Here is a 22,369-nt window from a genome sequence, read left to right as displayed (position 1 = left end):
CGTCGGTCGCCGATTCGCTCCGAACTTCTCTTCCTGGCGCTCTCCTCTGATCGGTCGGTCGGTCGGTCGCCTCACTCGAAGAAACTGGCTTGCTTGCATCGGACATGTTGATGGAGAAAATGTTGACGGAAGTCTCATGGAGCACTCGAGGTTGGCGTCCAACGAGACTGCTCAAATTCCACATCGTGCCACCTTCACTTACCCGGATATTAGAAGATACGGTAGTTAGCTGCCGGAAGCAAGCCCATATGCAATTTTCTAAATCGAAGGCTTCCGGGTTTCGAGCGACGGTTAAGGAAAGAGAAGCTTGAATCCCAGTGCCCTTTGAAGAGGGATTGAAGCCACTATCATCGGAGTCACATGCTACGTTCTTCGGAATCACCGCATGTATCGTATGTATACGGCTAGTCCAAAGGGGAAGGAGGAGCCGTAGCGATTCCGAGCACAATTTCACTGATAGTTTCTGGTCATCTTTGAATTCGCGATTCGCTTAGACCGATCGAAGATCATTCTGTCGGCCCTGAATATTATCGAAATTGGAGACCCTATAATATCGCTTGAGGATAAGAACCCATAGGGAAAGATAACGCAAGTTTAGGCAAAGGCAGTCGTAATAACGGCTATATCTATCGGACAGAAATTGAATAGAATAACACAAGCTGGATGGACCGCTCGGATTTTTATAGCACCGCCTTCGGCTAGTGCCTGAGTCGGCCTCTATCCACAAACAACATACACGTCCTGGAATCGACACACTCCCGCGAACCTCCAGATTACTTTCGATCTGGGAAGGCTGCGTCCTGTGTGTCTGCTTTACACATTGTTCCTTTTTTTCGCTCAATTGGCTCGTTTTCTGTCGAAGTCGAATCACCGAATTTTCACCGCATTATGAACTTTGGTGCGACTCGTCGGAGGAATTTTCCGGAAACCATCTTTGACTCACTGGAATTTTTATAGCTCGCCAAAGCCTCAGTGGTCGATGGAGACCTCGTTTGTTTGTTTTTCTCTTTTCGTTCTCCTGCTTGGGAACTCCAACATCGTCCTCCGGGGATCAGAGCTGATCCAAAGTGTTCAATAAGAATTCGGTTGTTTGGATCGTTGCTTTTTTGAAAACAAAAAAGAGTCGTCGGTCGCACCAAAACTCACCTTTTAACGAAGGCACTCCAAAATTGGCTGCGAAGTACAAAGAAATTTATATAGAACACGCACACACACACACATCTAACGTCAAGTCGTCCTATGAGCCACCGGCGGTTTCTCTCGCGCTAATCCTACGGAATCATAAGATTGATTCATGTCTGCGATATCCGGAAGCATGTCTCGGGGAGATATTTTAGTTTGAGCGGTACAGGACCGGCACAGCAACGACTTCTGGGTGGATTACCACGGCGTCATATTGCGGAATTCCCTATTGTTCCACGGAGGATTTTTCCAAACGGTCCATTTTTCCGAGAGAGGATCGAACGGAGGCGAGAGTGTCTGCCCTCATGAGCACCGGGACCTGCACCGGGTATGCAAATTGTTCGGGAAGTCAATGATCAATGGATCAAACGACTGAATATTTCGCGGGAAAAATGTCCATCTACCGGGAATGGGAACATCGGAGAAACTCTGCTATTCGAGGCGTGGGATGCCGAGGAATATTGAACGCTGGGTCTGAATTGCTGGGGACCCTAACGACTGCAGCCACAGCGGAAATCGATAGTTCTTGATTTTAATAACAATCTGTTTTGATCTTGGATCTCGAGCTGTGATCTGAGCGCTAGCGACTGATTCATTCATAAATTTAGACTGATCGGAGATTTATTGCAGCCAGCCCTCGACGAGAGTCGCCGTCGAATTATTCCGCAATCTGTGGAGTACTTCGACGAGCTCTCAACTTTTTTCTGACTTCAGATTTGTCGGTGCGTTCCACTTCGCTTTTTTGAGCCGTTCTTTTTCGCTTCTGACGTTTTACCTTTGTGCCGCGCTTCACGATTAACAAGCAACAGAGAACGAGTAACATGACCTTAGTTTCTCCCGGGGACTCCCTCTATCGAGGAGGGAGCTCTGTGGAATCTCCCCGAGGGAATCTCGATTGTCGTTCGGATTTTTTTTGTTCCGTCTGAAGACTCGGCCCCAGTCTCGGAAGACTGCGTATCAGTTCCCTGGATCTTCCCTCAGAGCTCCGCTTCTCTTTTCCGGAATCCCGACGCAACATTTATCCGGGTCAGCGCTCTCGTGGGAGGCGCTGGGCACTCCCGATCGAACATGCAACATTGAACGGATTCGGGAAGGGAATCGGGGGCTCAACATGTTAACATAGAACGTGGAACGGTCAACAGTCGCCGGGCGGAAGAACGTTGAGAAACGTCCTCACGCGTTCGCCACGGCGGCATGCAGTCGAACAAAAAAACAGAAATCAAGTTTCGGAAACCAAAAGGGAAGCCAACACGGAAATCTAAGCGGTGCCCTACCTCTCAGAGTACTCATCCTTGTGCGAGTAACTCTGCACCGAATCTTCTTCGATGAGGAACTTCATCTTTTGATAAAACGAAGCTGTCACGGGAGGAGGTTGCTTCCTCAGCAAGATGTCCTGCGGTTCTGGAGAGTGGATGCATAGAAGACTGTCCTGGCATTCCGGCCGGTAGCAGCACTCACTGTCAGCGCAGTCCATCAACCCGTCTGAATTGAAAGGTTCGATCAAATTATTCCCCACACTGAGCCCGGGGGGGGGTGGATTTCGAGCCGGAGCTTCGCGTACAATTATCATTATCACTATCAGTCGCTACTTGGGCTCACCTCCATCATTATCGACCTCGTCTTTGCATTTTGTTTCCTGACGTACGCTACAGTCGTTTCCTCCCCATCCGCTTTGGCAATTACATCTCCATGACGAGGCTGATTCGTCTTTGACGCAGGCCCCCTTATTCGAACAGCTGCTGGGACACCCCTCTGGAAGGTCAAGAGGGAACAGTGAGAGCACCGAAAGACGTAGGCATCCCCCTTCTCGTCAATTCTGGCTGGGTATATGCTTTTTTGGTTAATTGAGCGAGAGCCAGAAGCCGGCTCGCCATTTTCAATCTTCTCGGGTCATTGGGAAAAAGGTGCGCGACCCAGAGTCCACGGTCCGCCGAGCCCCCAGGCCCTGATTATTGTGTTTCCCGCTCGCCCGAAGCATGTATGACGCGGAGAATAATGTCGGCCGCTTCTATTCGGTATATCGACCTCGCTCCCGCATGAGTTTTCCGGCCGGGCTGCATGCGCGGCTGCAGGACAACAACTTGGAAAACGCTGACAACAAGCTATGCTGTGTCGTGATCGGGGGAATACAGAGAATCCGGCCCGATATCGAAAGAGGTGGCGAGCGTCGCGATACTCAAGTGAAGTGTGTAATATGACAAAGTTTGCTCCATCGACCGCATGAATTCCGATAATGATCTCGCGCATCGCTAGAGCGACTCTCGAGGGATGAGCCACTGAGCTCCGCTCCTACCGCTGCTGTCAGACGGTGTTGCTGGTCTGCGAGTGCCAGAATATACATACGCAATGATCTCGCTCGTTGGAGTCAATTATTATCGAGTACGAGCGAGATCTCGCGCCATTAAGGTCTCGAAAGCTTCCCGATTTCGATTTCCATCGATAATTATGTAGCTCGATCCGATTCCCACAAGGGTGTGATTTGAAACATTCTGCAAGGCGGTGGCATAAATTCTCCGGGTGGGAACCGTTTTCGCGGCTGGGGACACACATCAGCGGGAGCCCGTTTCGAGCTTTTCAAGAGGAACCAGATCTACGAATGAGGAACGAGCTCTATGAAGCGGAAGCCGTACTTGGTCGCTTTAAAGAGGAACTCCTGCCCCTTTTGTATCTTTTTTATGATCGCTTGAAACAATATGCGGAACGACTCCCACATGAAACGGGAGGGGAACTGAATGTGAAGCTGAATAAGTTGGCTGACGAGGAGAAGAGTTGACGTTGATCCTTCTCATCCCATCGTGCGGAGAGCTTCTCGCACACCTCCTCGCCCGTCCGTATAAACTCGGGGTGCGGGCACTATGTACGCGCATGGTTCAGCAGCAGGAGTTCGTACTCTCAGCGAGAAAATGTAGGAATAGAGAAGGGTCAGAGACAAAGACGGAAAGGCGTGGAATGAAGGAGTGGCAGAAGAAGCCCAGGGAGAGCAAAGAGTTACCCATGTGGAAGGCCCTTGAGCTTGGCGCGCGAATTTCTCTCTCCGCGGATGGGAATGAACTTTGTCTCCTCCGCCTTACTCGTCACGCGACGCAGCAGCGATCGGAGTCTAGGAAGCCAATAGAATTCCGACGGCAGCGAGGAGAATCTTTTTAATATCAATCAATCCATCCCTCCATCTTTTCCCCCTGAGCTCGCTCTCCCTCATTGCTGCTGGATGTGAGCAAGCGAGACAAGCTCGACGACGGCGACGAACCGGGGAAGGATTTCGCAGATTCCGTGATGGATGCGTTCCTCTGCCGTTGAGACTGACTGAGTGGAATGTGGACGACCAGAGAGTGGAGGAGCCGCGTCCGATCGAACGGGACAGTGCTGAGCGACAGACGTGAGAGTATCACGGATACAAGTACCATGGAGGAAGAATACATCCGAGATGGCAGCAGATAAATCTCTTGGAATCTGCGTGGGTTGCCGACGGTGAAGCTGCTGCCGAGCGCGGGACCGGGACCGAATAATCTCCTGCGAGGTCTGAAGCCCCGCATTCGGATCGCTGTCATTGGAACGAATGTTGGAATACTTCAATGCTCCGGTGGTTGTTGCCCTATCCACTGGAGTACTCTCGGAAGACCGGATCGAAGTTTTCCCTTTCGAATAAGCCAGTTGCGGCGAGTGAGTTGTGAGCAAAACAGACAGGCAAAGAATGGCTCGCTGAACACTGGAGTCCGAAGCACCGACGACGAAATGCGCCGAGATGTCTTGCCGAGCAACAGATAAGGGCCCTCAAGAATCTCTCCGAGAATTCCCCGGCGCGTCCGGAAAAAAAGAAAATATTTTTGCGGCACCGTCTTGCGGAACCAACGCGAGCGGAGCAGCGAGAAAAATAAAGAAACCCGAAGAGGGTCCTCTGTCTACCCCGCGACGCCGCCGCCGCCCGCTTGGCTGGCGCACAACCGACGCCAATGATGAAAAGCGAGGGATGGAGAGCGAGCAAAAACTGATTTGCATTCTCATTGCCACCCCGCGGGAAGTTGGCCATCGTCTCACTCCTTCGTCTTCTCATTTCCTTCGAGAGGAAGAGAATAGATACGGATTGCGTCTCGAGATACGAGCGTAGAGGGGTAAAGGCAACTTATCCAGCTGACATTTGCGCGGCAGCCATTCGTGTCCGCGTCGTTGTCAACCGGAGCGCTGTAACTCGGAGGATTTGGAAGATGCGAGCGCTTCCGCGGATTCCTGTTTGTCATCGGTGGAGCAGACGGTACAAAGAAAAACAACTGATCGATTCCACAATTTTCTCTTAGTGACGCGGTTTGACAAGCGAATTCGCCTGAAAAGATCGTAGCGGTGGGATATGCAGGATACTGACCGATGGTGCAGTGTTTGCCCATCCATCCCTGGATGCAGACGCAAGTGCCGTTATTGCATTGGCCATGCAGTTGGCACCGAGGGTCGCATTCTTTGAGGTCGCATTTGTTTCCTGTCCAGCCGGAGTCGCATCTGCACCGACCTTCTTCACATCGTCCGAAAGGCCCGCAGTCGAGATTGCATTTTGCTGTAAGGGACAAAACGCAAAATGAGAAATTTCTCTTGTTGGAACCTCAGCCTCCTCTCCCGATGTTCCCGGCTTCCTCGAGCCGGTACTGCTCCCGTCACCGCATTATTTCCTGAACCTCGGGCCTCGCCGTCTCAGCATTGCTTTCTGTAAGTTTGAACTTGACGTGGTCGACCCTCAGTTGCCGGGAAGAGTTTTTTCAGCTCTTGCGTCTGTGATTCAATTTGCGGACTGGAAAGCAATTTGAGCAGTCCGAACGAGGGAAGGATTTTTTCTGCCTAGTTAAGTACTCGGGTGCGAATAATGAGCTGTTCACATCGGTTCCGTTTTTGGCTTGTAGATTGTATCTGCGCAGAGGGCGAGAAAGGCACGGCCGACAACGAATGTCGGTGCAATTCTGTGTCCGTACTAGATGCCATGCTAGCAGTTCTAGGCTAGGGCTTCCGGACGAGCGTTCTATAAAAACTGCGAGCTGGGAGGAGCCCTCGGGAGGCACCGGCAGGGAAGAGTTGAGTACACAAATGAGTCAGCCGAACGAACGAACGCACGCACGCACGAGCGACCGACCGAGCTAACGAAACGAAGCTCAGAGTTCTAATCCGCTGAATCCGTGTTGTACAAAAGCTTCGGAGAGCAATGCGCTTATCTCGCTGACGTTCTGTACCGAAAGTTCCGGCCCAGAGCGCGCAATCCAGACACATCGCACAATCATTTCGGGTTCACCCAAAATAATTTCCTAGCAGATTGTTTCAAAGATTCTCTCCGACCTTCTTTGCGAGCTACCTTGCTTGCCCCCTCCCGAAGCTAGATCGCGTCCTTCCTCCCCACGTTTGAGACTCGCACGAAATCGAAGGAAATACTGTCGGGTTTGCTAAGAAAATTCAGCGCCGAATCATGGACGCCTCCGCTCAACATTATGAGAAAAAGAACACAGATACAAGGGTGCCTCCTTGAGCACGAGCTCAGCTCTTGGAGAGGATACCCCATCGGATGGAGCAAGCATGCATTGCAGCATTGAAAATAGAGAGTCAGAAAATAACGTAACAATAACCAACCTCGGGAACAATCTGAGCCTGCCCAGTGATCGAAACAGATGCACTTTTCGGTCTCTAGGTCGTAGACTCCATGTTGCGAGCAGTCGGGGAAACAACGATTTAGGCGGTCGTCCGGATCGGAACAGTTTTGACCACGCCATCCAATCTTGCAATGACATAAGCCAGCGGAGCAGACGCCGTGTCCTGAGCACGAAGGATCCAAACAGTCAACTGAAACAACGAACGAGCAACTGTTAGTTTTGCCGCGCGCGAACGATTTTCACGCAATGAGGTAAAAGCTGTGTGAAATATCAAGTCGATTCATTGGCCTCGGTCATCAGTTTTCCCCTGTGGAAAGAAACGCCCCGGAGCTACAGAGAGCTCTCGTGATCGTCCTACTCTACGCTGCGGTATACGTGTCGAAAGTCGCAATGTTTGGAGAAGACACCATATTCCGAATCATGGCGGAAATTATTGTTCTCGTCTCTGCTCAGGAATATTTATGCGATCTTTCCAGAACCTATGCTCATCCTCGCTTTGCGCGTCGAACCTTGTTTTATATCATGGAGTTTCGGAGGGCAACAGTTTGCTATGGCGATCCAATTATTCTTGGTGTGGGGGATAGCCTCGTTCGGATGGAGAACTTGCTCGTCGGGAGCTACCTGTCTACGATTTCGTGCTCCGAGTGAGAGCGAGACGAAGTGTGAATGCGGGAGCGTTCGGGCAACGTCGGCACCCCCCTCCAGGAGGCATGTGAGGCATAGAAGCTGTCATGTGCAGGTGTTCCGCATCGTCTTAACAACCGACGAGAGTCACAGATGAAAAGCAAGACCTCCACGAACGATGGGCAGGACATGTTTAAAGGAGGCAAACAACTTCCGTTTTTCCTTGCAACCTCTTGACTCGAGACTTTGAGGAGGAAAAGTGAAAAGAGAGGCGGATGTGCGCGAAGGGCGTCGGGACTACGAGGACGAAGGAAGAAAAACGGAGCGGAAACGGTGCCACGGGAAGATTGGGGAACTCGCGTCAAAAAAGAGCCGCCTTGCCGTGACGTTGCACGACCCACGGCGCTCTCGACGTAGCGCGGGATAGAAAAACGCGTAACGCTTGACCAATGAGAATCTGCTCGTGGGAGGGAACGACGAAGACAAAGGGAGACGCTTCCGTCGCTCGAAGTTGGTGCGACATAAGAAGATTTCGGGCAATAGATACTCCGCAGAAGTCTGAGCAGGAGAGAGAGCGAGTCATGGCGAAGAGGAAGAGGATTGAGGAGCTCGAGGGAACACGATGATGAAAAGGAGACCCGAGAATTGGGAGACACGATGACAACGAAGAGGGACTATGGGGACGGAGGAACGGAAGAGAGGTGGGGAAGACCATTATTTTTAAATGATCGACACTTGAAAGAAAACCCGCCTCAGTGGTAGCTCGGTCGCTTGGTCGACCGTCCGCTCCCGAAACGTCGAGCACTTTATCTCCCAAATTTTCTTCCGCTGAAAACTTCTCGCCAAGGCTCGGACTGCTCCAGTGTCCGAGTCCGCTCGTTCAAAACACTCTTTCTCGGGAAGTTGCCGAACCGAGAGGAGAGCCTCTCCGTTCCCGTAACTCTTCCCCGGAGCATTCCTCCCATCTCTTCCAACTTCTCTGTGCTTTTTCCATCCACTCCCTTGTCGCCGACGGTCTCGATCGCGTCCTATCTCCTCTCCGGCGGCGTTATCCAAGTCCTCATTCCCCGATTTCTCCCCCCCCCTCAAGGTTCATCCCTTTCGAGTAGTCCACCGGTTTCCATCTTTTATCTATTTTCTTTTCTATCTTTGCTCTGCTCTTGCAGTGGCGGACGGGGACAGCTCCAGTCGACAGTGGATTCGGATTTTTTATCCGGACGGAAGTACGCGGCCGATAGACTTGTGGGTGCCAACTTCGGCTGACAGCCGTAATATCGGCTGCAGCTGTGGTTTTCCTACTGGGCACCCAGCTACTTCTGCTTTCGGTCTTCCCCGGTCGCGCTTCAGTCAGTTTAGCAGTCAGTCTTCCAGCCTATCCGCGAGGTTCCTCCCTCCTAAAAACTCTCTAAATGAAAAAAGAGCCAGACGACGCAACGCTGCTCCCCGGACGACTGCCGACTCCCGCTGCAGAAGTCACGGGCGGGTGAGTGGGTTGCGCCGCTGGACTCGTGCCGGATAGTATCTTCTCCCTGTCTCAACCGCTCCGCTCGTCCCTCTCTATAAATTAACTCTTCGTCCTCGTTGTATGTTGCTCCCAATGCTCGCCTTTCGGCTCCCCGCTTTGTTCCCTGATAGAAACACTCGCTTCTCTGCTCCAGGGAATGGGGAAGGAACATCGGAAGAAGGAAAAAGCAGAAAGAGCGAGTTAGAAGGAGTGCGAGGGAGCGGACCGATGTTGCTTTCCCCTCCACATACTCCCTTCAGACGTCGCAGTAGCGACACCGCCTCGGTCCTTTATCGATCTCTATTCTCGTGTCCCTTTGTACAGAACCAGTGTCTCACGTACAGAAGAGCGAAGCCATTCTCCTTTGCCGGCTTTGCTTTGTGTCGCTCATTCCCTTAATCAATCCCGTTTCGAGCGTATTCGGTACGACAAGTGTTTTGTTCAGTTTACGCGATGCTTTCCTTCTGAGTGAGCGGCATCGCTGATGTACCGCGGAGACTTGTTTGATCGCAGATCGACAATGATGGCGAGCGGGAAATCGAGGATGTTTCGAAACAACCTGGAGACACTCGTGATATCTGAGAGCCTGCTCGCAAGCAACGCGCCTCATTTCCAGTCCTGAAGTTTTCAATGGGCATTACCAGACACGGGGAGAAGGCTGAGGGGGAAAGAAGCTCGCGGGCCGCTTTGGTGAATTGTTGGCAAGTGATGCGTGAAGAGGAGATACGCGACGAGATAGATTGATGAGAAAAGAGGAGACTTCGGGGAAGGCGGAAGGATGAAGGAGGGATATCAGTCGCAATCAGCAGCAGCACCAGCGTCAACGGCAGCCGCAATAGGAGCTGATGTGTCTCTCGAGTCTGGCAAGTCAACATTCGTCCTCGGGGAAACATCAGCGTTCGTTCGTCCCATCGTCTGTCCGCCAGTTCGACCAAACGCCCACGCGCCTGGCTGTCCCGCCGGCGTCCAGAAACCAACAGCCGAGGGAACGTCGCCGTCGCCGCTGCCACCGCCTCCGTCCGAAGTTATAGCCACCGCAGCTCAGGGCAACCGAACGGAGGAAACTAACGATACGGAGGTGGCTGGCCGCGCGGCCTGACGTTCGTCAGGCTTCTTCCTCCCTCAGCCTTGCCTGCCGACCTAGCTGACGCGAGTTGGCTCGACTCGGCCTGCCTGAACAAAATAAGTAAGTCTCTGGAGGGAGGAGACGCTCCCCGAGCAGGATGAAGGGAAGCGCCACAAGAAGGAGACAGCCCCCACGATGACGGCGACGACTTCCGGCAAGCCTCTCTGCTGAGCTTCTGACCCTGAACCGTCACTTGCAGCACCAGGGCTCCAGTTCTGCTTCTGAGTAGCGGCTACAAGCGACGATTGTTGCACTTGCAAGCGACGGTCGTCGGAGATCGGTCAGGAAGTCTTCGCCTCGACTCCTGCAGCGTGATGCTCGATGTCTATGGAGCCGAAGAGCATAGGTGACTGTGAGAACTCTCAGATCTGCATTCGTTGGGAGATTCCGGCGTACACAGAAAATCCGTTGAGAGCGGACAGCTAATTAAAGGAGATTTATATAGAATTCCGTTTCGATGGACCGGGCCACAGCAGCGTTTGGAACAATACGGAGCGGGGGGTTAGGGGAAATCTAGTGCCTCTTCCTGCGAGGATGTCCCCCACGGCGAACAAAGAACGCGGAGTACCATTGAGAGCCGGAGGAGCGTTGCGTTGTCGCTAAGGTTATAAAACAAGTCCCAAGGGTAACGATAGCGAATCTTTCGCTGCTCGCAACGCAGGTCGGTCGTTTGCACGTCGAACCGGAAATTCTGCGGAGGTAGAGATGCGTACCGTCGAATCCTCTCTCCCTCCCCCTCCTCGTTCGTTCTCCTCGCGGCGCTCCGCGCTTGCCGACGAAGAGAACATAACAGAGACGCACATTGCGGGCTGCGATGTATAGCGGTCGACGAATATCGACCCCCGCAACGTTATTCGAGACGCCAGAACATTCCTCTACTCGCTCCGATCCCCACACCGACAGCGTTTGGAGTTTCGTACCTTTATAGAGACACAAATCCTCCGTCAATGCGAACGAACACAAAGAGAAAAACTCTGACGCCTCCGACGGAAAAACGATACCCATTCGGAGGTGGCAACGCGAACTACATATATAAAAAAAAACTAGTCTACGAAGAGTTCGGGCTCGGTGTTCTAGTCGTAAGGTATGAACGAGCATTGATCTTGAGACCCCTGAGCCCGTGTGTCGCTTCGCGCCCGAGCCCCGAGCAAAATAGCGTCCAATGCCATTCGTCCCGTCGCTGCCTCAGAAGCTCACGTAAGCCCCACGTAGAAGAGAGAGCCGTCTTACTTATATTAGAGTCTTATTATAGTCATAATAATAAAGCCAGCCAGCCTGCCCGCCAGCCGGTCGGTCACCTAGTCCCGCATGCCCTGCCGTTAGACGAACGGTAATCCCCGTGGCTCACGACGTTTTTTACTCAGCAATCAGATGCTCCACGGCACAGGCGACTCGGTCATTCGAACCTTGTGCTGACTCCCTGTCTTTATTCCTCTCCCCGTTTTTGCCTGACGTCAGCACCTTCAGAACCCCGTTTTGCCTCTAACTGAGAAGAGAATCTATGCGGAACGAAAGAGGAAGCGCTGGTATATCCTATAGTGAACGCTTGATGGCTGAAGTTCATCGGGTTAATGGTCCGGTGAGCGGAGCCGGGATTCCGCCATTGTCCAGAAGAGAGTTACGCAAACTGGTTCGCTCCCGTTTTTATGCATGAGCCCCCTAATCGTAGCAGCATCGGCTGTGCCGGGAATTGGATGGGAACAGCAAATTATTGAATTGCAACTCCCTCCCGACGAAGACGCGCAAGGCGATTCAAATGCTCGAGTAGCGTTCCGTCGCTCGGTGTCCTGGTCTGACCTCTTTGGGCAGTGCTGAGGACACTCAAAGGTAGAGCCAAGGCGTAGACGACATCAGGACGAGGCAAACGCTCGGATCGAGCTACTTGAGGCGGCAATGCGCACCATTCCCCATTGGCTCTCTATCGTCGAGCGACGGCCCCCTTCGGGACAAACGGAGTACCCGAGCTACAGCTGACCCAGTGCAGGCAGGAGAGTTTCTTCTTTCAAAGTCACGGCTAATGTAATCCGAGCTCGGGATGCAACATTTACCAGAGCCGTCCCTCGGTCCCAGGCCGAAATAGCCCCGATGCGTCACTGCTTACAACGTGACAGCGAGTTTCGAGTTGGCTACGCGACGAGGATTTCATTACGGTGACACCAGAGTCGACTAGTTAATCACGGGACGCACGCCGGGTTTTGAGGTCGCATTAAAAATGTCATATTCTTGTCTACTGCCCTCGGAAGAGCTCTTCTCTGACGGCCGCCCCGCAATCCACCAACTCACGCTGAATCACTCGACCTTTATCAGACACGAGCAGAGCGGAATTGTTAAACACAGGCGGTCGCATATTTTTGCTCTATCCCAAGAGAACAAAATCTCCTGGAGAGGTATCGAAAGCCTCCGCGGAGAGAAATCTCTGAAGGTTCCATCCTCTCTAGACGGGAACTCACCTCTTTCACAGGCCGCACCCGAGAAGCCGGGCTTGCAGACGCATTGACCTCGGTTCGAACAACGGCCGTTTCCGTTGCAATCAGGGACTTCACACTCTTTCTCGGGAACGCCGCACTCGACGCCTTTCCAGCCCGATTCGCATCGACAGACGCCTTGCACGAAGCGGCCGTGTCCATTGCACAGCGTCGGACACACACCTGGAAAAGGAAGCGCTAAAATAGATTCTATTGCCTTCATTCCTTATCGATCATCATCGCACACAGTTGCCGGGAGCGTGCCCGGAGCTCCAGCCCGAGGACTCCTCTATCGTTTTCAAGCACCGCTCAGTGAATAATCTAACATTGGACACGTGGCAGATAAGGGAAGCAGTGAGGGTTTTGCGTTTCCACTCAAAATCTTCATCGCAATTCCTTACGTCTCGCTCTCGCCAACCGTCTCCGGAACAGAAATGCGTCACATGCGTCTCACGGCCATAAAAACTTGATGGACCCCTCCATCTGATAGACACCGAGAGAGAATCCAGCTTGCACTGTGGGAGCACACGGACACAACGACCCGCTTGCAATCTCGGCGAAAGCGAGCGCACTTCGCTTGTCAGTCGGTCAGCTGTCCCGTTTGCTGGCCTATGGCTCGACCGGCGCCGACGGTATCGTCGTGCGTGTCTCGTTTCAGAACCATCGCACCCCTACCGCGGCAGAAACTACTGCTGCAGCGATTGTCAACGCGCACAGCTACGGTCGGACGACGGCGATGGCGGCAGCGGCAGCAGCGTGGTGTGCGGCACGGAGAACATACAACAGACTTTGCGCACAGGAGCGAAGGCACACGTAATAACATTGAACCTCCATGAAAGGCAGCCGCGGTCCATGCGTCGGTCGTTGCAGCAAGAGCAGGAAGCATGCACTTCATTGTTGTTGGAAACGACGCAATTCAGAACGAAAAACCAGTCGGCCAGCCGAGAGTCCAGACCGGTTTTCTCGCCAGACCCTCCACCGAGTCAGATACGAGGAGAGGCCAGAGCCCCTCGAGCCTCTTTCTCATGCAGGCTTCAAAACTAGCCGTGAGTAAGCAGCTATTCCACTCCTGCGTCCCCGCTCGATAGAAGAGCCTCTGGCCAGCCACCGTCCCGGCGGACCGTAATCTGCAGCGTCATTCAAGCGTCTACTTTTTCCACGTCCGAGCACTGAACACATACGCAAAAAATCTCCACGAGTTTGGCGGATCCTGACAGGGGCCTCTTTGAAAAACAATGCCGTAGGTATGTACGCCGAGTATATGAGACCGACCGACGAGGGAGCTAAGGCGTCGACGACAGGCGCATGTGGGACTCCGAAGTCGTCACAGACCAGGGAAGCGATGTACGGATGCAAACCGTCGCCGCGAGACGGTATCCGAACCGAATAGATATTCGACGGCTATGGAAGCGTCAGTAGCAGCCGCAATCGTGATCGACGTCATCCACCGGCAGACAATACGCAGCACGGCGAGAACATTCGTTGCACTTATCGCTGCACAGTCATTCGCCGAGTATTGCCCATAACTCTTGTCACGAAGACCATTAAGGTGAGGGGCGCGGCGGGAGTAAAAAGCAAGCAACTTCCTGAGAATACCCGCGATCCGCGTCTCACCTAACGAGCCTGACGAGATAAAACAAACTTCTACCACCATGCACCGCAGGGAAGTTTCGGAAGGGAATGACAGAAATACGGCGGCGCCGGCGGCAGAATGAGCCCGCGCATGGAGCAGAAACCCGAGACCCAGAATAGAATGATACAGAGACAGAAGAGATAGGTACATATTCGATGGGACCTCCGAAATTTTGCTGCCTCAAATGGTCGAAGCGATGCATGGGACGAGCTCGCTTAGTCAGAGGAGCACTATCCCGGAGTCATCTGGAAGCAGCGGATGGAAGTCCGGGGAGCTAACGTGACTTCTCTGGAGTCCTCCACGCCCGACGAAAGGGCTCCCGCTTCATATTGGATTCGAAGATTCGAAAACTGCTTCAACACTGACCGGCCGTTAGGGACTGACTCAGGCCGGAGAGTGGAGAAAAGAGAATAACAGAAGCGAACCAGAAAGGAAGCGCGCGGAGCAACGCTTGCTTTTAGTGAGCTGATCGTACGTCATATTTACGAGCGGTGCTCGTGGGAAAAAGCACATAAATTGTGCCAATCGGGACCCTGCAGCTCCACGGACTCTATGAGCTCTCCTCGCGTCTCGTATCTCTCCGAGAGAAATTGACCCGTTTTTTTCCTCTCTTCCTGCGATGCCCACGGTGTGAGAGCGTTTTACATTGTTCAGGGACTTCTCTCGTGATATGAATCGTTTTTTACGACATACTCGGACGAGGAGCATGCTGGGATCACATATCTCCGCAGCGGTTCCGTTCGCTCGTTCCTTCGTTCGTCCTGCTCCTCCTCCCTCCGATGTCCAAAACCGAAGCTCACTATCGAATCAGAAACGAGAACGACGAGGAAATTCCTCAGCGATTGCAATGAAACTCGCTGTCTATCATGCAATACATCAATTCCAGTCAACGACGGCAAACACAGCACTGAATGCGGAGGATGAAGTGGGTCATTGGGGCGGCTTCGGATCGGGACGCATTTAATGAGAGAGGTCGGCACTCGCAGAAAATGACGGCGTAGCGAGTTCATAGTCTTTGAAGTCTTCAGGCGGCGAAACCGAAGGCCCGTCCGTCCGTCCGGCTGCGCCAGTCGGCGGAGAAGGTTCACCACTTTCCCCTTTCAGTTTCTCTCTGGCTTCCCGCAGGGGATAATTCCCCTCCAGATCGAGTGGTCCCGGGTGAACAATTTTCACATAAATTACGACACTCAGGAACGGGACGCAGAAGCATCGAGGGGCGGAAGAAGGCTGATCTAGCATCCGAAGACCCTTCAGCCTCATTCCGATCCCGCTCCGAGGGAGAATTTTTCTTCTGCGGCGGAAGGAGGCGAACCTTACAGAAAAGGCCGCGCTGCAACATCCGATCTGTAAATGAAGTCCCGTCACTCGGCGGACTGGGCGGGCAGGCTCGAATTTTAGAGGGGAGCCGCGCCGCTGTCCTGTCGTGCCACTTGGTTCCCGTTGGTGGGTACGCAGCAGACGGAGGGGGCACGCGCTCCACACTTTAATTACGGCTGTTAATGGAAAAGAAGAGCTTCTCTGGGGTACCGCCAGCCATCGCTAAAGCCATTGATGTAGACGCTGCTCGTCTACATCCGAGCTCAGAGGAAAAATCAGACAGACCTCCAGCGAACGTAATTATCACCTGAAGGGAGAGACGGAGTATAGAGCACGGAAGCGAGACTGTTGTAGGTGAGGAGCAATCTCGCTCACTCCGAAGTGTTTCGAGAGATATGTGGAGTCAATGTAATAATCGCTCATTGGAGCGATTGGTTGTATTCAGGATGCCGAGGCAGAGATCTTCGCAGAATTCTCGGAATCTGTTCGCAAAGCGACAGGCTCCGAGGGCTCTCAGAGATTCTGCCCTGAATGAAGTTCGCAGGCAAGCTTGGAAGCCGAGCTCCATCCTCCTCGATTCGGATGCTCTTCCCTCATCCGCTCATTCGTTCGTTCACTTGTTCGTCGGACGAACACAACGAACGGTGTCTGTTCCTCAGAAGGTAAATACATATTGGCTCCAGCTAATGAACAATAAAAACTTTGCACACGGTTCGCTCTATGCTTCGGATGTATCTGAGCTGACCAGGTCTTGGAATACGGCACTCCTTTCAGGTCCCGCTCTTGCGCTATATTCCCATGCTGGTATACAATCGCTCGGCCGCATTTCATTCTTTTCCGCATGCGGCATCGCTATTCATGCGGAGGAGGGGCCTCGCGTGGGTGCTGCATGTGTACATATAACAACTTCTAGTAATAATAACAATAATAATAAACATCCGGGGCAATTTTCCCCCTAAACCTCAGTCCGGGTAGGAGCGAAAGTCCCTGATATCCGACTTGAGGCGGATAATAATCATTTGAACCAGGCAGACGCGGTAGTTTCAATTTGAAAGCGCTTTAAGAGATACTCACTGTCGGAGCAGTCAGATCCTGAAAATCCGGGATGGCACTTGCACTTGCCCATCTCACAGTTGCCGTGTCCCGAGCAGCCGTTCGGACAGTCTGAACTGACGTCGGAGGCCACTGTGGCGGTGACGGCCATTGTTGTTTCGAGGAAGTCATCGTTAATGATGCTGAGATACCACGTGCCGGCCTCTAGGTAGTGGATGAGTTCGACTTCTTCGAGCTGCAAGGAAACGATCAATTGCTCATTAGGAAAGGCGCACGTATGCTTCAGTATTCATTATTGTTTTTGTGCTCTACGAGATAGGTGGAGGATCATATCTGCGCAAAATCATAAGTTTGGGGAAAGAGATGGAGACAGAACGAATCCCGAAGTTTTCGACATTCTCGTAATCGACTCTGATAATGCTCCGGAGGCAGCGAGGCCGAGGCTAAGAGACGACGAAGAACAGCGCACACTTGTGATTCGGTTTTCATCGATCCAAGGACAAGGGATCGCCAATCGAACGTCTCGATCACTGGCCAGTACAGCTATACAATATGTTGGTCGAGCCTTCTGAGCGAGGAAGTGATCCGATCGGACGAGACCTCTCGCGTCAAAATATATAATAACGTCGCCGTCGTCGCTTTCGGCCCGAGAATCGAAAAGATTGTGCCAAAGGGCCACAGGCGACGATCAACAATCGCCGAGTTGCAGGCGTACGGGGGCTCGCAGACTTTGGGAAAAAGTTCTTCGGCTGTTGATTCAGGCATCGCTGCCACCGTTCCCGCTGCTATTCCCGTCGTTCGAAGCGGAATTCTATCCAGAACGGTGCGACAGGTTGCATAGCTCCTTCTGGTGATTTGGAAGAGCCAGCGCTCGTCTCCAACGTCGACGCGACGTTCTTCCTCTCGTGCCATGTCAATTTAATCTAATGGCCTCAACGGCGGATTCCGTCGACGAGGATACGAAAACAGGAAGAAGCCGCGGACGATTTCGATTTTCTACCTTCGTTCGTTTGTTCGTTCGACACAACAGCGGAGCGGTTCGGAGGGAACGGAGGAACGAACAAAGCTAAAAGCTCTTCTGATGTGGAAGGAAGGAGCGCAAACAAGCAAGCAATCTGCCTTGCAGATGCATTGCACCTGCAACGGAAGCGTAGCCCGACCCGATTCGGTTTCTCCGAGTCGGGTCGCCGGGCCTTCTCGTGCGGGAGGTGGCTATCTCATTTTTCTCTCTTACGCGCTTCCGGGCTGGCTCGCTGAGGCTCGGCTGTCAATCACGGCTCTCGTCCGTCGCTGTCCCTCTGAGAAGGTGGACGGACGGGCACACGATGCAAGGACGGGTGAAGAAACGAACGGACTGGAGAACGATCGGCAAGCCTACCGATCGGTCGTTGGGATGGGCGAACGATCTGGCGAGGATACGACCCCAGTCTCCGGGATTCGCTGTTCGGGACGAATGCGCTCACAGACGAACTGACGGACATGGGCTTTCATTGCCGAGGCCGGCTGACAGCCCGACTGAACGAACGAGCCAGCAAGCCTGCTTGCATGTACGACTGACGAGCAAATAGTCAGTCAGTCAGTCACTCACTCAGATAAACAGACAGAACAGATAGAGACGAGCGCATGCTTTCGCGCACGCTCGCGGGTGCATTCCGGGTGTCGCGTTCGTTTCAGCGCGCTTACATTATCGCACCTGAAACGACCGCAGCCACGAAAGGAATCCGACAAGTGACGGGGCAAGCGAACGAACGAGCGCGCGACACCGGCAGTGAGACAGACAGATCGACTGTCAGGTGTATACACGGACAGCGAGATGAATAGATGAGAGCGCCGAGCTACAAATGACCAAACGAAGCAGAAGTTCGCTCAGGGGGAGCCGGAAAGTGATGCGGTCCATCTCGTATCGCATCGTTGCGGTGTCGGGAAGCGACGGATATGAGCGTTCCATGCAAAGACTTCGGGTCAATGAAATCAATCCAGGGCGGGGGTCAAAACTGAGTGAGCGAGTCGTAGACTTAGGCCTCGCAGAAGTCTTTATGTCAACACATTCTGCTCGGGAGTTTCCACAGCGCTGTGTGCCTGGGCAGACTGCTGGGCCCACAGGACGGCGAATGGAGATGCGAGGAATTCACTCCCGCCCACCCCCGTCTCTCTCTTGCTCCGCTCGATCGCTCAAACAGTCAGACAGTCCGTCAGCGGAAGACTGGCAACCTTGGCTTCGTCTCTACAACGTCCTTTGTTCTACTTCCTGTCAGGAGGGCTATTGTTTGAAATTGCGATTCAGCTCGCTGTGCTTAATGAAAGCGTTGACGGATCTTCTCGGCTCACGCCACTGTGAACGCTGCTGCTGCTGCTGCTGCACTCGTCACCAGCCGAACGACAACAGGAGGCTTGACTCGCTGTCTACCGGCGGTAGGTTCGCCGAGCTCGGGAGCGGCGAGCTCACTCGATGCCTCAGACCCGAGTCGCCTCGTTCGTCAATCGGGGCCGGCCGCACGCCCGCCCGCCCGTCCGCCTGCGACAGCCACGGGTCGGAAAGCTCACCGGCGACGACGAACAAACGAATGCTCTGTGGACTTCCACCACACTTTTCACGGTAATGCGCTGCTAGTGCTCTTGTCTCTCGTTTCGTAGTCGGTGTCGTAGTTTGCTGAACGACCGGCGGCACGCTCCGCTCGCCCTCCCATCCTCGGTGCCCTAGAGGCTTCACAATAAGGATTTCCTTCAATTGATTTAGAAGCGGAGCCTTGGGTTGCTTGTTTCTGGCTCGAGGAGGAACCAACCGGTCCGTGATGGACCGGGAGACAGGCACGGGGGGATCTTCCCCGTCGACGCTGGCGCGGGCGCTCCAATCTCGCGAGTATCTTTTTAGTTTTGTTATCCATTCTCGGAGGAGATGCAATACTGCCTCACGACCAGCGGCGACGACGACGCAACGATAAGTCGGCTCCGAGCGACGTCGAGATTCGACGTTCTAATTCCGTCGGACGAAGGCAACGGCTAAGATTCGGTTCCCTCTCAATGGGCGAATCAGGGATATCGAACGTATTCGGGACGAGAAAAGAAACGTGGAACTTGCCCCTATCGCGCTCCGTCGGCGCGCAGACATCCTCGCACAATGCAACAACGTCATCGAGCGGGAGGGAAGAGAAGAGTTCAGAGAGAGCCCCGCAGTCCGAATCAGGAAACTGTCCGACTGGTAGCGAGCATCGAACTGATCTGAGATCAAAGTCACATCGAATCCGAGTGCGATTTGCATCTCAATGCTTCCTTCGCTTCGGCTTCGCCGAACGTTCCAGCAGCACTCCGTTACGCTCTCCGACGGACCGTCTCCATTTCCCTCCCATTATTTCTATATTTGAATTCCTCCCATGGATGACTGATCGTTCCGTCGAAAAATGAATAATATTGTCTCATGTCTTATGCGTCGAGAATCCCCGCGTGGGACTTTCACTCGATCGATGATTTGGGATGAATGACTTTCGGGATGAGCCAGCTTCTGGAATTCGTTGCGAATCAGGAGCTGGTTCAGGACTTTCATAAAATATCCCGGTAGGCCAGGGGCCCTCGACAGGGCTCTCCTTCGACAACGTTTCCGCGTGAATACCAGCCCGCACAGCAGCCCTCCCTTGACCAGGAGTTCTCTCCACGGGTTTTCTCTCAGAAGTCTAGAGTTTCCGGTGAAGCAATCGGAGCCCATGAGGCGACGTTCGCCGCACACGAACTCGTTCGAAACGAGGTTTCACACCTGTCTTTCTTTGAACTCATTCCCAATTTTTTGTCGAACATTGAATCCCTTAAATCACATTCATCCTCGGTCGTGTTCCCTTTTGTTTATTCAGAGCCCATTCAATACGGTACGGAGCGTTTCCCTTTCCGGTAGAACTCAGTCAGCTCGAGCTAAAGTTTCACTTTTCGGGAAAGCGAAAGATCCAATTCGATGTTACTCGATTATTCACCTTATCGTTTCCTTGCTGCTTCTGTGGACGATTATGCATAACTCCACCATGAGCGACAGACCGGTGAGTCTGGTGCTGAAAACACGCTCTGGAGCCCACCGTCGAACGAGCAGTCAGCCAGCCAGACCGATGGCGCGCGTGCCTTGGATATGTACGCGCGGATATATTTCGGACGTATCCTCGGCCGGGGAGGCACGAGAAGCTGCTCGCTCTTTGAAAAGGCGACCGGAGCGGCTTTGGTTACCGGCAGCTGAGGACGCGATTAATTCTGATAGATCATTAGCTTCCCAATAAGCCGTGGCAGCCTCAACTCGGAGCGGGCAGGCCCGGCAGAGATTTTCTCTGCGCCGCCGCCGTTTTGCCAAAAGCAGCCCCTCATAACCTTAGCCTCCACAGTCGGCGGCTTCGTCGTCGTCGCCGCCGCTGGCTTTTATTATTGGCGTCATCATCGGGACGGATGCTGTGTTTTGGAACAAAGGGCTGAGCTGCAACAGTAACGACAACAACGGCGATGTGAAATGAAGGGACGTCGCATTGCTGCGGCGAGCAGCCCCTGCATTGGGTGGTCGTGGCCACGGCCACTCCAGCTGATTACGGTGCGCGAGCGACGGGGCTCGGGCGATCGAAGGGAACAGCCCAGATCCAGATTGGCAAATAAAGATCCACTGATTGTACTCAATGGACGAGGATGACGGGCACTATGGTCAATTTCTTTCGTTTCCTTCTCATCCTTCACCCGGAGCATCCTTTATCCGAGCAATGAGGACAACCAGCGTTTGAGTGGCTCATTGTTATTAGCATTTAACTATAGAGATTGCCATCTCTCATCATGGACCCAAATCAATGCGTTGCGTCGATCAAGTGAAATTGTTGCTTCTGCTGCTTTGCCTATTCGGATGTGTCCATCGTAATTACAGCTTCCGATCGAAGCTCAGACGTTAGGTAGGGGGTGCTCGTCCACGCGAAGTCGTCGCCCTCTGCGGGACTTCCTGGTGCTGGGAATTAGGTAAACACGGAGCGGAGCCATGGACACGACCAATGGACGAGGAAGTCCCCGCTATGGAAGCAGCGACGAGGTGGACGAGGAAACTCGAGCGGGCGGGCATGTTCGGACGGAAATTAACAAAAATTGGCACAACTCGCATTGGCAACGACCTGTCGAAGGAGCCGACTGCCGAGAGCGCTTACCGTCATCCCGACTGCTCTCCGAGACTTGGTTGACATGTGGAACTCGGCGACCTGGGGAGCTTCACTGCTGATGGTCTCCCTGAATGCATTCACTGTCAACGTCGGCGGATTGTTCTTCCCGGCGAACAACGCTAATTTGCAGCCTTGTTGAGTTGTGACATTGAAGCGAACGAACGACGGCTCGTGGTGGTTGAACCAAATGTTCCACGACTCCTGCGGCGCGATCGTATGCGTCATCTCGTCGCCCAATTTGATTTGATTAAAACTTTCCGCTTGGTGAGGAATCAAACGGCAGCCAGTCGAAGCCTGTGAAGCTCCTGAAATCATAAAAAAATCAATCATCCTGCGTACCAAGAAGAATGACCATTTCATTCTTCCATGGCCGTATAATACGCATCCTTATATTCTTCAAATACTAGCTCTCGTAGCCAGATGGCAGCAACTTCTTCCCCGGATTTCGGATCGACCAGAAGGAGGATCCCGCCAATTGTTTTACGCTCGAAGAAAGAAGCTTCGATCGGGAATCAAGAGGAACGAACGTTTCGAGTCTGTCCTGAGAAGATTGTAACCTGACGGAGATGTGCTCAACAAATCTCTGATCCGGCCCGAGAGCCGTTAATCATTTCACTTGTGAGAGGATCTGCGCTTGCGATTCTGCTCCGATCAGAGAAATCCAATTTACATCGAAGTGTGAATAGAT

The 22,369-nt window shown here is 53.1% G+C and overlaps 1 protein-coding gene across 1 annotated transcript in view; it reads right to left on the bottom strand.

Annotated features, from left to right (window-relative positions):
• LOC100907091 (teneurin-m) overlaps positions 1-22,369 on the bottom strand; it is a 56,360-nt gene that overhangs the window by 17,242 nt on the left and 16,749 nt on the right. Inside the window, exons 7-14 of the mRNA XM_029111702.1 lie at positions 21,670-21,986; positions 16,544-16,757; positions 12,505-12,702; positions 6,781-6,990; positions 5,540-5,725; positions 2,782-2,934; positions 2,457-2,664; positions 1,147-1,173 (exon numbers count right to left, since the gene is read on the bottom strand). Of these exons, the coding sequence (XP_028967535.1) occupies positions 1,147-1,173; positions 2,457-2,664; positions 2,782-2,934; positions 5,540-5,725; positions 6,781-6,990; positions 12,505-12,702; positions 16,544-16,757; positions 21,670-21,986 (1,513 nt within the window). The remainder of the gene's footprint in view (positions 1-1,146; positions 1,174-2,456; positions 2,665-2,781; positions 2,935-5,539; positions 5,726-6,780; positions 6,991-12,504; positions 12,703-16,543; positions 16,758-21,669; positions 21,987-22,369) is intronic.

This window comes from Galendromus occidentalis, unplaced genomic scaffold, assembly GCF_000255335.2.
Source record: "Galendromus occidentalis unplaced genomic scaffold, Mocc_1.1 scf7180000077460, whole genome shotgun sequence".
In the NCBI taxonomy this organism is placed as follows: domain Eukaryota; kingdom Metazoa; phylum Arthropoda; class Arachnida; order Mesostigmata; family Phytoseiidae; genus Galendromus; species Galendromus occidentalis.
The sequence above is the reverse complement of the archived record's forward strand: the minus strand, read 5'-3'. Positions and strand labels throughout refer to the sequence as shown.